At 38.0% G+C, this 14,920-nt stretch overlaps 2 protein-coding genes across 3 annotated transcripts; both read right to left on the reverse strand.

Annotated features, from left to right (window-relative positions):
* LOC18614672 (siroheme synthase) lies at positions 1 to 3,232 on the reverse strand. Of its 2 annotated transcripts, none has more exons than XM_018127653.1 (5): positions 2,429 to 3,232; positions 2,197 to 2,277; positions 2,028 to 2,097; positions 993 to 1,270; positions 1 to 577 (listed from the first exon to the last, which is right to left on the reverse strand). In XM_018127653.1, exons 1-5 carry the CDS (start codon positions 2,978 to 2,980, stop codon positions 431 to 433), a joined length of 1,128 nt encoding a protein of 375 aa, XP_017983142.1. In that variant the 5' UTR covers positions 2,981 to 3,232; the 3' UTR covers positions 1 to 430. The 2 variants fall into 2 exon arrangements, with proteins under 2 accessions (XP_017983142.1, XP_007052596.2); XM_007052534.2 differs by having other exon boundaries at positions 2,197 to 2,274; positions 2,429 to 3,227.
* LOC18614673 (uncharacterized protein At1g04910) lies at positions 4,438 to 7,969 on the reverse strand. Its single transcript, XM_007052536.2, has 6 exons — positions 7,156 to 7,969; positions 6,791 to 6,959; positions 6,155 to 6,244; positions 5,701 to 5,984; positions 5,321 to 5,579; positions 4,438 to 5,081 (listed from the first exon to the last, which is right to left on the reverse strand). Exons 1-6 carry the CDS (start codon positions 7,779 to 7,781, stop codon positions 4,854 to 4,856), a joined length of 1,656 nt encoding a protein of 551 aa, XP_007052598.1. The 5' UTR covers positions 7,782 to 7,969; the 3' UTR covers positions 4,438 to 4,853.

The raw sequence follows: 14,920 nt of genomic DNA on the forward strand, positions 1-14,920 counted from the left end.
TTAACTCAGAACAAAGATCGTGTAAATAAATTTATGCCTCAACAACAGTTACTCAGTAACAAATGTTACAACTCATTGGTTGAAAGTACAAAATTTTATGATATTACTCTTCATTCAGAAGAATTCAATTGCAAAATGTTAGAATAGATGGCTACATTTTCCGGATGACTGGAGGCAGCAACGCAACCAGCTCTTTTCCATGAAATATATAAATTCCCAGAAAGAAATTCAACTGATTTTCCTAACAAGATTTGTACCAATATTTGGTGCTGCTTGTTAAAATTAACAAGTCCTAGAAATTCCATAACTGCTTGTGCCTACATCTTGAAGCAGCCGAGAAATTGACCTCTCACTTGTTCTTTGACATCCCAAAATAAACTGATCAACCTCACAATTAGAACCTTTTAAGCTGCTGCCTCATAGACATCGCTTAGGCCTCAACCAAACAGGATTCTTCTTTCAAAGACTGCCGCCAGAACGGTGAAAGTGCAACAACCTTCCCAATAATGATTAGTGTTGGTGATACTAACTCTGCCATTTTAATTTTATCAGCAAGATCCTTCACTTCTGCAAAGACCTGTATCATTGCAAAAACAGCTATAATTAGTTGGCACCATCAAAACAAGATTTAAAGTCTTATGGAAAGTAGACTGGGATTTTATTCTATTTTTGATAAAGTAAGTAATAATACAAAATTTATACCAATGTCATTGTACCAACTATATTTCCAATTTTATACCAACATAAAATAGATCGGGAATTTATTCTATTCAGTAATTATGTAACTATACAAATTTTATGTTGGTATAAAATTTTATATTGATCATGCACATACTTATACAGGGAATTTAAGAGTCCCCTCTGACATAGTGTTTAAATGATTCAATTGATTTCTCCCCCCCTCAAGGTTGTAAATCAAATAATGGACATTTAGTTTAAAAGTTTGAAATATCAATTGGAAAATACATGCATGACATATAACATATGCTTACCATGCGCTGTTGAGGTGTGGTTCCTCGCTCAACTGCAGCTGCTGGTGTGTCTGGTGGTAGACCATGATGCATCAACTTTAATGCTAGAGAAGGGAGGGTGGATAAGCCCATATAAACCACTAAAGTTGAATCAGGGTCAGCTGCATTCTCTGCAACAAAAAGAGGATCTGTTCCCCCTTTTCTTGAGTGACCTGTGAGAAATCTTACACTATTTGCAACACCTCTATGGGTTAAAGGAATACCCAACTCTGCAGCTATTCCTGAGGCAGCAGTAATACCTGCACGGCAATAAGCATATATTAGAGTTTAAAGGCATTTGTGATTGATTCAGTTCTATAATATGATTTTCAATACTTCTTCAACGAAAAACATCTTTCTTAAACCAGAACTCTGAACAGGACCTTCAGGATTGAAGAAATTGTCTATAAGTTTTAATGCTTTTGGGCATTGGGTCAAATGCATGAACCATCATACAAGTACCTCAAAAAGATGCCATACCCCGTGAGAAAAATGTTCCTTTCCTCATCCAAAACATTTTCTAGCATCTATATTGAAACTATTTTCAAACAAGCTAAGTAAGAATATTATGAATACAGCCTCTGGGATACAGGACATATGATCAAGACATCTCTGCTTTTACCCTCTCCAGGCGCACTGTTGTTTCAAGCAAAGCAAAAAACAATTCATCTCCTTTGTAGTTTCTCCTTTGAGAAAATTGACAATTTTCATTGAGAAAATTTGAAAAGCTAATCAAGGGTTAGTGTGATAAAAAAGTCCGTTGAAAAACAAAATGTTAAGGTAAGTCCACATCATGAAAATCAATAGACATTGACAGCCGCTATTCAAATTGAGGACATGAAATAAAATGTTCATCAAAATGGTACAATTACAGTTTTTAACAGTCAGTCAAGGATGGTTAATTCTTTTCCATCATCAAACTTTTTGCCTCAAAGTCATTCAATTTTAAGAAACAAGGAAATCCATCCATGACAAATTGCTAATGCAGTTTAAGAAGATTGGTGTACAGTGCCGTACCAGGGATAACCTTGACCTGAATCCCTTGCTGTTGTAGAAAGTCCATTTCTTCCCCACCCCTTCCAAATACCTAAAATTCGCAATAGTTGTTCCAAAAAGAACCAGACTTGATAAGGCATTTCTACTAATTTAAGGGAAAAAATTGTTGGCAATTGTTTGAATGACTCACCAGTGGATCCCCTCCTTTAAGTCTAACAACTGTAGCTCCAGCTTCAGCAAAACTCAGAAGCAACTCATGTATCTCTTCCTGCTACAACAGCGCCAAAAATCAATCTTTTCCCAGTTGTGAAACCGTAGGGTTCAAAAGAAATCAAGAAAACACCAGCCCGCAACTAATCAATTGTATAGGAAATCAGAGAAATCCAATAGACATAAACCATCGAGAAATTGAATAAGTTTACCTGAGTTCGGCTATGATAGCCAGCAGTTTTGCCGACATAGAGAAGCCTGGCATCAGGGCCAACCAAATCTAATACAGCATTAGAAACCAACCTATCGTACAATAAAAGATCAGCATTTTGTATGACTCTGACAGCCTTTAATGTCAAGAGGTCGGGATCTCCAGGTCCTGTCCCCACCAAGAATACATTCCCTGGCCCGTTCCTGGATACTTGGCCCCCACAGCTCTCTCTCTTGTGTTTTAAAACTTGGAGCAACTTCCTGAGCTCCGGCAGCTGCAAAGCGATGTCATTTAGCCTGATGGAGTGGGTATCGGGCGGGATGGAGCAGGACCCAGCATGGTCATTATTGTTAAGAGATAGCCGCTGGTTGTTGTCGTAGACCCAGCGGTCCCTTTGGTATCTCTGCAATGAGTGCTTCTCCGTAAATGGTGAGGATGAAACACTAGAATTACACTGTAAACAACAAATGGGTTGTAAACGTGAAGAAATAGGTTTCCCTGAAAAGAGAGAAGAAAGCGAAAGCTTATAGTGATGGTTATAGGGCAGGGCCATTTTTATTTGGTGTTGTTAGATGGCAGAGCAGAGATTGAAATCGAAAACACAGACAGTTGCGTTCCGCCTAGAACAGAGAAGATAGGAGGAGCGAGAGAGGGAGGGTTTGGGTTTGATCAGGATTTAGGGGAGAATGGATTCTTTTATCGGGTCGTGTGGACTTTGGGGAATATGAGGAGGCACGATAGAGATTAGAGGGTAGCTTTTTGGGGCACAAGCGGAACATCTCTTTTTACTATTAAGTCTTGTCTTGTCGTGTCTTGCCTTCTTCGGAGTTGGACAAGGCGTAGTCAAAGCAAGGGAGAGGCCACTTTAACTAGAGCCATGCCCATGTGCAACTAATTATATTTGGGTGGGACACGTGTCAGCAGATGGTTAATTTAGTCTTCCAGCTGCAGCAACAGTTGTCGACCAGACGAGGAGAGGAGGCTGCTGGATGCGGCGTTCAAAAACGGAGGGCAGCAGCCACAACAACGAGTGGATGTGGCTGCTGAGGGCCCCGCTCCTAACACCTTTTCATTAAAACAATCGAAACAAACAAAACTAATGCCACTTCATTAATCTGGTCTCAGCTTCCGTCCATATTCATTCTAGCTAGGGGCATATAAGGAATGTAACCATAGTACGGTCATAATATAATAATATGCATACGTTAGAGCCTAGAGGTCAATTTGGGCTTTGTTCTGCTCGGATTCGCATGTTCGTTGGGTTTTGGATTTTCAGTTCAAGACTGTGTTAAAAATTAGCAAAGCCCCGAGTGCCCAAGCCTTAATCTATTGCGAGTTTCCACCTCTCCGACTCTGATTGCCCATAGCAACTAGTTCCCCAGCTCACAACTGCTGCAACGATACTCCAAATTGACTAAACATAACTTCACTGACATAAACGGTACTTTAAGATTAAACAGAATACTTGAAGCATGTTTCTAATCACCTTTTTGTATCAACTTCCAGGGTAATGGCAATTGAGAGCCCAACAGCCAAGCAATGGGTTACTGACTATATGTGTAAACCACTACTACAAGCTCTCCTCCGGTTACCAGTGTGATAACGAGCTTCAAGCATGCTGGACCAGAGTAAGAACGAAAGAGCATGCAGACAAAAGGATGAACACTGCTGGCCGGTCCTGCAAAAGCCATAAGATTTAATCATGACCATTATGCTTATTTGGGTAACAGCAGCTTTTTGGCATATCTGTGGATTAACATTATGACCGACATATAATCATTTTCGTCCTGATATTTTCCGCCTACTTTGAATATTAGCCCCTAGTGCTTCACTCCAAGGAGATCAGTCTTCAGAAACACTAGTTTAACTTATGGCATTAAGGTCAAGGGTTACAGAAAGATCATAGCACCATAAATCTCCTAAAACTGGTTCTGTTCCGCACAACATTATCCTCGATAATCAGACGAGAACTTCAATTATGTGAAACCGCAAAGAGGCTAGACAGCAAAATAAGGGTGCTTTCAAGGAGGAAACGCTTTATTAACAAATATACATGTATAACAAGGAGGTACATACACTCAGTGGAAAGAATGAAAAAGTAAAAAACCTATTCTTAAAATGGGAAAAACTCTTCCTGTAAAGAATTAAAGAATGATAGACTATCATATATATATTCTCATTATATGTGGACATCTTTCTTGCCTCGAATACATACACATGCAAGTAGGATGGTATATGCAAAAGACCAAATGCAAGTACTTGCAAAAGAGGGTGACCAGGCTGCAGTCGCTCTTGAAATGGCGCTCCAAAGAATCATCATTGCCCCAAACGTCATTAGTATCAAATTTTAAGGGCTCAAATTCAGGGTAGCACCAAGAATTCTCAAATCTCAATGGAGCAATCTGTCAAGCTACAAAGTATCATATTCAGCGGGTATGTACATTGTTGCACATGCACTCGGGAACTGGATACTTAGTTACATCCCTTCCAGCTTTGCTAGCCCTGAGTTCTGGCTGCCCTAAAGATTCATGGTGCAATTCCTTTATGATCCTGCTGAACTCAGCTTCAGGGAGAGAGGAGTTCAGAAAATAAGGGAGCATATGCCTTTTATTCGGAGTTATATACTTTTTATGCCCTGCATACGCTCTTTGTCCCTGTATCAACAATCAACGATAAATTTCAGTTTTAAAATTAGCAGCAGAGAAGCATATGCGGTTTTAAAAGATAGATATATTATAATTCAGTATGACTTGTCAAGAGCGAAAGTAAAAAACAAAATAAAAACAGAGTTAAGAGTTATATGATTGTTTTTTCATAGTTGAAGGTCCAAAGCACAAAAACTGGAAAGCAACAGGGGAACCAATGCTAATAAAACACTCTGACGGCCACATACCTGAATTGCATGGCCCATATTTCCACCATGAGATGGCATGAAAACATCACTTTTCTGAGAAACTATATAGTCAATTGCAGCCATAAAAGAAGCCTTGTTAGCAAATGGTTCTAGTTCACCAGGAAATGCAAGATCTTCCTTATTGTAGAAGTGGGGAAATTCTCTGGTTAATGGTGACAAGGCTTCTTTCCCACCCAGTGGTTGCCCTCCAGCCCAGTATATTTTTGCACTCCTTGGAGCCCCTAAAGCTTTAAGCAGCCTAAAGTGTACAACAACAAAAATATAACCATGCAGTTCATTAGAAGATTGTTCAATAAAAAAAAGGTATCAAGTAGAGCACATAGAATTGCACAACTTTGCATAACAGAACTCACTCTTACCTAGTCACCTCAAAAGCATTCAAGGGGCACAGTCCTGCAAGCTTTCGCTCATGATAAGTCATGTTTGATCTTGCAGTGAGAAGCTCAGGGCGTCTTCTCCTTTCATTATGGATCATCTCATCATACTCCTTGCTCAAGCCTGGAAGGCAACCGGTCCTTACCCATACATCCTTCTCCATTCGAAGATGAAGAGCAAGGTAGGGTCCCTTGCTCTGCATTCTCTGAGCGAGCTTGTTACCAAGTTCAAGGATTGGTGGAGCAAATCTTAATGCTTGAAATGCCACCTGATATTAAACATTGAAAAATTAGAATCTGCTAAATTTAGACTAGTATATAATGCTAGAAGAAACAATAATAAAGTATCAGAACATGGTATAGAACAGGGCAAAGTTCTCCAAATCACAGCGTAAAAGTGTAGAAATGAACTAGAAGCAAAGAGTGAGAATTTAAGTACCTTGCAGCGAAGCTTTTGAAGATCAGGAGGAAGATCTTTAGAGAGCCTTGAATCCAGACCTCGTAAAAGCAAAACTCCTTCCCTGTTTATCTTTAGCACAAAGAGAATCATGTCAATATGTGCAGTTTAACAGAAAAGAAAACAAAAAGACAAGCAGTTCAAATTCAACGTGTACAACATATCTAATTGATCATAAGACTTTTTAACTCCTAATCTTTAACACAGTGAGTCACAATTCTATTAAGAAGGCATATCTGTTCAACCACCAAAATCATTTGGCAAATACAGGACTGTAACCAGAACTAACATGGATGACAACCAGCATGTGTTAGAGTGACCCCAAGAAGAAAGATGAATTTGTTTCAAGAAGTGCAATTATTGATAGTGGTTAATCAACTGAAGACATGTATCCAAGTAGGAACAAATTAGAAGCTTCTTCAACTACCATAAGAGAACCGCAATCTTAGTTCATTCTTAATAAAAACATCAATGAACTGGTGGGGCATAATTTCCGGTTGAAAAATACACACCTCCAAAACTTGTTCTTATTACACAGCCAAGCTTTAAGAGACAAATTGGCAAAAAGAAACAAATTATATTGCTTGCTGAAATAACATAGAGGAAAAGGATCCATACCCGCTTAAGATAACGTGCACGAATCCATTGTGGCGAGACATGAAGTGGAGTCCGTTTCTCCTCTACTGGCCTTGTCATTATATGTGTAGAAGGCAATGACGACAGTATACGCACATCATTGGCAAGAACCCTCTTGAAATGAGCGAAATCGAATATATCAGAAAATTCACTGCAAGCAACAAAACATCATCACCCCAGATGAAACGAGAAACGGATGATACATTAAATTAAACTAAAAAATGAAGCTTAGGTCAGGGAAATATTTAGTAATATCTAATGTAGCAGGATGAAAATTGAACTAATGTGGGTTAAATTGATGACTCCAAATCAGCAACAGAAGAGAAGAGAGGTAGGTATGAATTTACCTTTCATCACCCCAGATGACATTGACTTGCAAGATGGGAACAACTAAAGCAGCTCCAAGAATCCTAGCAATGACAACAGCATCCACAATCTGATTCCTTTGCTGATTTATGCCACCTGAAACGACCACCAGCAAATACTTGCTCCTGTTCTTCACAATGGCCTCACCTGCTCTTCTATACTCGGCACTGAAGGCCAAACACGGCCGGTAGCCCATCCCATCAGGCTGCTTCCAAAACTCACTTTCCGAATGAGAATGATGAGAAGGTTGACCGCTATTATTAGCGATCAGAAAGTCGTCTTTCTTACCAACTTGGTCAATGTTGGAAGCAAAACTCTGATGCGGTTTTGATTGAGATTGGAGACAGGGGTAGGGAGAGAATGGGATCAGAGTGTCAACATTCCAGCCCAACCTCAGCATGCCAACAAGGCCGAAGAGAAAGAGAGCAAACAACCAAACCCTGGGGCTTCTGCATGAGTTGTAGCCAAAAAAGAACCTGTTTGAGTTCTTTTTCTTTGGAGAAACGAGGAGAGACTGGAGAGAAGAAGAGGAGAGAGAGTTGATAATCTGAGATGGAACTGAAATATACGACTGCTTCTTGGCGTTACAATTTTTTGATTTTGCCATTGAACATAAAGACTAAACCAGCTGGTGTTTCTCGTTCCTTGATTTAAGTACTTTTGTCTATTAAACTAAGAAGAAGAAGAAGAAGAAGAAGAGAGATGTTTTACTTTACGTTTTCCTTCCGTAACTAAATGTTTAAGACAAAGGAAATGAAGCAGAAAGAATGGGCGGCGGGAACGCGAAGTCTGAACAATTCAGTACGCGGTCTTAAAAAGGAGAGAAGTTTGGACTTTTCTTTTTAGAATTATAGAATTTTTATTTTTTTATATTAATAATTGCTGATTTGACTATATTAGTAATCTTTACTCGCTTGACAGATGTGTGTTGAATTAAACTCATTTCTTTCCGTGATGACAATTATGCCCTTTTTGTTTTGGTATACCATCTCGATAATAAATATAATACTAGCTACAGCCCCGAATAAGCATATATATATATATATATATAGTGAATGAATACTAGGATCCTAATACTTGAATTGCATGACTTGAAAGCATGGAAATAATATAATGAGATTATATCATCGCTAACTTTTCCTTCAATATTATTGCTGCATCCGTTGAAGTTAATATGTTACTGTGAGTCCAGGGTAAATGAGTTTGAATTTTGAAAAAGGGCGATATGATTGAGAGGCCAAAATGGAGATAAGGGGTGAAGAAGAGGGTGGTGTCGTGATGCGGTGTGCTGTGGTGTGGCCAGGCTGTTCCAATAAACAAATTTTGCAGTGAGTCAGCATGTGACCTGCCGCCATTCCACTGCCCCTCTGGCCTTGTACACAGAGACAGCCTGTTGTTTATTGCATTTGCCCCTAAGCCACGCTTGCATTACAAGTTACACCCCTCTACTCCTCGCCAACATACAATCTTAATACAACATTAAGGAGCGCGCTTTCAGAGGCAGGCTAGACTCCCATCGCCAGCTGGCATGCACTGCACACGCTGGCACTTGTGCCACGTTGGCAGATAGTGACTTCTCAGTACCTGCCTCGTGGGTCTTCTCTCCCTTTGCTGCAGCTTTTGGGAATGTGGTCCCATGCCGCTTCTTAGCCTTCCTAGGTATATATAAGTAGATTACTATTACCAATTAGTAAGTAGATGAACAGGGGCTTGGGGCAGAAGCACAACATAACATCTCACTTGTCTCAGCTGAGCAGGGGGAGTGCATTAACTTGCTGCAGAATTCTTCTTTTTACTACCACTTGTACCATTCTATAAGATAAAAAGGAAAACAAATTGGTAAGTAAAGTAGGTGTTTTCAGGCTTTTCCAAGGATTTGACGCGTGGCCATGCGAGGCTAAGTATTGAAGATATGACTTGATAGTTAAGTGATTAATGTTTGAAATCTCAATCATGATGAGTTGAGTTTGGAACTAGGAAGATGATATAGGGAATTATTAATAATTACTCTGACTTAGATGTGGATTGATGACAACTAGGAATGATTACCCCCGAAGAAGAAAGGGTTAGCTTTTGAGTTACGGTAATCGCCACCAGGCACCAGGTGGGGTGCAGGACAGAGGTCTGTACGGTGGGGTGTCTGCTGAGAGGCTCAGGGCTAAGGCTCCAGGCTCCAGGCTCCAGGCTCCAGCTGTAAGACGATTATGTCAGATTAAGTGCTGTTTCTTTCATTCTGATCATTCATTGGTCCGTCCTTTGTCTAAAGTTTCCGCTTTCCCATTCAATCATCATTCATCACTGCTTTGGGTGGGTCCACATTGGTTTCAAATTCCCCTTGGCTTTTGCTTTTTATGACCATATATTTTACTTACTGGATAGATACATAAGGTCAGCATGAGCATGTTAAAATGGAACCATAAACAAGTCTCACATTCTCATCCTAGCCACTCAATCAGAGGATTTACTTTTCATATATATGGTGTTGGTATTTTAGAATTCCATTTGGTTTTGTGATGCCACGATATATAGATACACATAAATAAATCACATTCCTAATAATGCAGCATGAATAAGAGCGACTCACCAACCGCACCATATTAGATATAGACTAATATTCTCCGGTCATACAAGTTGGGCCAAATAGCATTTCAATTTATTCCCATGTATTTGTTTTTCTTACTATTTTTTAATCTTTCTCTTGGTTTATAGCCAACCACTATTTACGTAATGAAAAGATATGCAAACTACCATCAAGAGCTTTTCTTCTTAAATTACTTTCATTTTTTCTTCAATAGAATTTAGAAAACCAAAAAAAAATCAGTACATATATATATATATATATATATATATATATATAANATATATATATATATATATATATATATATATAGTAAACTACTGTTAATTAAAAATTTACCACATCGTCCAAAAGGCAGGGGCAAGTGAATGCCAACAAAGCATCCTCGTAGTTAATTTAATTTGGACAATACTCCAATGTAGTATGTTTAACATACATTCAATCAAACTAGATACCATGTCACGAGTCTTCATCGTTGGCTTTTGCAAAAATTATTCCAAAAAGTCCAAAAATGTCTTTGATTGCTTCCCCTTTCTCTCAAAATATTTAAAACAAAAAAAAAACACAAGTTTAAGCTTTTAAAATTTTACTATATTTATAGAGTAAATAAATTTAAGATGACGATGGATGGACGCAAGTAAGTATATATATAGAATAGGCAGTTGAAGGGTAAGCATCATGGCATTATTAAAAAGGATGTATCAACTTATTGGTAATAATTATCATAATTATTTTTATGATTGTGCAATATTCTACGGATAAGCTACAACTGGATGTGCAAGCATGTTGTTCGCGAGTCACGAATCACGATCGCGATCATAATTTATTTAGCAACACTTTAATTTGGAGCAATTGATTATATATTTGGTGTAAAAGGAAAAGTAAAATAATTTATTTAGCAAGTTCCAAGTTCTTCATTTGTTTTGTTTTTGTAGTAGTTGTCATCATTGATTGTTTTCTAATTTATAGTGGAAAGGCATAACAATAGTTTTGCATCAGAAAATGAGAAAATGTAATGGGATATATTTGGGAAACGGAGAGTTCAACCCCTGCCCTGCCCCTGGAATACCATATTTATGATCCTTCCAGATTTCAACAACATTACAAGTAATTTTCCTGTCAACTCGAGAAGATCAAATTAAACTTGGTTTTGTTGGAGAGCTTAGGAGATTAATTAACAATTGCAGATTATGATATTTGGGATCTTTATTAAGTAAGCATATATAGATAAATTTGAGTTAGCCACAAGTTCAAAAAATGTTGATATTTGGGTTGTACAAGAATAATATTCAACTTAACACACGAGAGGCAACTATCATACCTTAACTACTTCAATAATGACCCGCTGGTTTTATTATCTTTTAAATTAAATGATTATTGGGTCCATGTCTTATTATGATCACTTGTAACAACTATAGCTTAACCACTAACAACTCTTAGAATCATACCCTTTTCTTTGGTGCAAGTAGTTAGAAATTAATTACCTAGTTCAGAAATAAATTACCTAGTGTTGGGTGGAAGTCAAAAAAACAGTTGGCATTAATTAGTTTTAAGCTCTAGTTGTTTTGTTCTTGCTTGGGTTTCATTTGATGTATAACGTAATTGGCAACAATGTCATAATATCTCTAGAATGTTTTTCCCGAAAGGGACTATGGGAAAGCGGAAAAAATTAAGCAGCAGTTGGATGATTATCATTGTGAAAACTAGAAGTTGAACAACCATATCATTCACGATTCAACCATCAAAAGATTAAGCTTTTTGACCAAATCTATAGGTAATGGGTGCAATATTTCATACATTAACTTGTTTCGGATTAGAAATACAGGACTCTTGTCATGTTTTTCTTCTGAAAATTGGTAGCTCATAAAGCTAAGAATCAAGTTTCTAACCTTGTTCCAAGGATATCATAATACAACTGACTTGGTGTAAATCTAGCATCATATGTCTATCAAAAAAGAAAGAATAGAATGATGCATCATAATTTCATTGAGTAGGCTAGAAGGATCTCGTTAGTTTGGAGTTTTCAATCGTCAGATGTCAGAACCATTCAAATGGTGGAAGCTTGCTTGGTCCCCACCACAACCCAATCTGAGCTTTAAATAAGCACTGGCTAGTACAAATTTAGACATTAGTTCATGGATCGTCCACGTGATGGGTAGAGACTCTGCCTACTCGTGGCAGGTGCTAACCTGATTCATTGATTAATTATGCAGCAACTACTCCCAAAAATTACAAGTCAAGGTGATGTCATGGTAAATACAGGAGGCAAAGTATAATTAGAATCAGCCTCTTGCCCAGGAGTCCCATTAACAACGAATCTCTTTAAAAAGGATACATGCTGATGGAATTATACAATACTATACTGTTCCTAAACAGGTGTTAACACTTAAAATTAATAATAATAGGCCTGCCTATGTGCTTGTATTATCGGTGCAATGGTATATATTCTCAATTTGTTGAATGAAAATATTTTCTTAAATAATTAATACTCTTCATTAGGTATTTTTTAGTAAAGCATTAATCGATTGTATGTTATAATTTACATCTACTAGTTGAATAATGTAGAATTAGTAAGTATTGGATGATTGGATCCACAGTGGCACCCATCTTGTTGGACAAGCAAAGAGCCACACGTTAATGCACTAAAATGAAGCTTGTTATTTGTTTATTTATTTTTGGGCAATCTTGAGATAGAATTGTTTGTGCTGCTACTCACACATCATGAGAAAAGCAAAGAGCGGGTCACCATTTTATACACTTTTTGATACAGAAGCAACTGTTTCCTTTCAAAGCCATCCCCTACGGCGTGCAGGTTACAGGCTACAGCCTACATTATCCATCCTTGTTTTTGGGAATTGAAGGAGATCAAACTACACTCGCGCGCCCATCAACCTCAACTTGAAAAACTGGCCTTTTTTTTTTTTTTGTGAGAAACGATAATCACATAATTATTGGCCCAGAAGCACAAAACATATAAATCAGTTTGAGGTTGGGCATCAAACCAAATGGCAAAGAGTGTAGAAATTAATTACAGTGTCGAGGTTTAAATGCATGCATGACGCTAGCTGCATTTGTAAAACAAATTTTAGCAGCACATGATTAACTCCAACTAATATACTTGAGAACCATTATCTTCTGAGAAAGGAAAGCTCTCCCCAAGGCCTGGTTTTTGCCTCAAACTACAATTATGATAGGGTATAATTAATGCCGGTGAATATTTGCCACCATATATAAATATATCTATATATAAACTTTCCAAATTGTCATAATTATTAAATTTGGCTTATCAAGTGAAATAATTGTTTTCCTTTGTGTATAAAACAAGTTATTAGTAGTTTGTGTTGTAGTTGTTGTGACGTTACTATCAGAAAAAAAAAATAATAATAATAAAGCAAAGAAAGGGAAGTCGTTGCAATATTTTTGAAGAATGGCATAACGATAAATGCATAGACTCTAGGTGTCCATTTTCAACATTACATATATATAATCAATCATTCATGTACTCTCTGATGATCAATACTGGACTGTTGAAGCATAGCAATTTAATTTCCTCAAAAACCATAAAAGGGTATCAAAGTGCTGGGACCAACCCCCATGTGACAACTGATGGAAACCAATGTAGCTAAACTAGTAAAAATGGTGTCCACGATTTGCTATTTTGCTTTTCCCCGAAATGTAATTGTAAGTGAGATCTTGTAAAGCATAAAAAAAATGGAATATGATTTCTGAAAATTCATAAAATTAAGCAGAGATAAACTGAAACCCGGGTTCGGGTTGTGCCCCGTATGGTGGACATGCCATTCACCAGGATTCCTGCATGGATAGGAGAGCTTGTGGATTATTAATGCCAATCATGGGATCGACAGACATGTTAGCAAAACTGGGATGTGGGTGTCTTCTCTCGTTACGCAAACAGGGCATCATCTTTTCTTAGAAAAAGACTATATCATCCCCTTTCCCTTTGCCAGCGTGCGTCCTACAATATTCCTCTTTTTTCGTTGCAGCCTAGAAATGTCCACTGAGTCTGAGAGGGCGTTCTTGCGTACATGTATAATTCAGACACAAGGGGTCCTGAAATTAATAGAGCACATGAGGCAGAGGCATTGTGTTGGTAATAGGACTGACTGATCCATTAATGATTTGACCGTCGTAAAAGGACAAGATAAGTCGAGAAGAAGACTCCAAAAATACAAAAAACCTGTAATTAATTATAATATAAAGAAGATCGGAGATGGCTTTGAATATAGGAAACAAACCTAAAGAATAGCCCATGTTTCTTTCATGTGAGGCTTGTCTCTCCTCCCATGTGCATTTATGACCTCTCAATTTGGATGTTTATTTGACTCAACCCATCCACGCACCAATATCATCCTCATCAGCCTGCTTCTCCATTGCCTTTTGCCTCTTGGGATACTTTTATCCTCAACAAGATGGTTTGGCCCACCAAGTAGGGTCAATTTGGATCACCAAAGCTGAAAAGTGCCACAGTACGTTCAAGTTATTGTTTAATAACCCCTAATTCATTTATTTAGGTTTGCAGAGTTATCAAGTTGAATTCTGTAGAATAACAATCCTAAAATAATTTTAGTTCAAAGTAGCAGTCATCATCATCGTCCTACTTGCTACTTGTTCAAGTGCGAGAGCTTATTGACATATTAATCCAACATGAATAGAAAAACCCTCCAGAACCAGAACCAGAACAGATTGTGTTGCCCAAGCCCAATTGCTTGCTTACAGGCTTCAGCCATGGATCCGTTTCGCTAAGCCTAGAATACTGGGCCTTACTGCAGATACGCCTAACATACATATTATGTCTGGCTTGGGCCTCAAAAGTTAAAAACCATGGTGGGCCTGGCTTCACTATTCAAGGCTTTGAGCAATGAGCATCAGCCATGGCCCATGGGCATTGTTAATGTAATGGTGTACGTTTGTATGGCATCGCAGCAGGCTGTGCTGAACTAGGATTAAGTCGAGGAAACGACATGGATGGCGTGCCATATATATGATAATGAACGTGTTACGTATATATCCTCTTCCAGTTAAAAGTATATGAGGAGTTGAACGAAATAAACTGGTATCGTAGCTAGGGAAGCAGGCTGGATCGAGATGTTAATATAACAGATAGATAATACTTAATTCCAATAATTGACCGCCTAAAATAATATAGG

The sequence above is a fragment of the Theobroma cacao genome, chromosome 1 (genome assembly GCF_000208745.1).
Source record: "Theobroma cacao cultivar B97-61/B2 chromosome 1, Criollo_cocoa_genome_V2, whole genome shotgun sequence".
Classification (NCBI taxonomy): domain Eukaryota; kingdom Viridiplantae; phylum Streptophyta; class Magnoliopsida; order Malvales; family Malvaceae; genus Theobroma; species Theobroma cacao.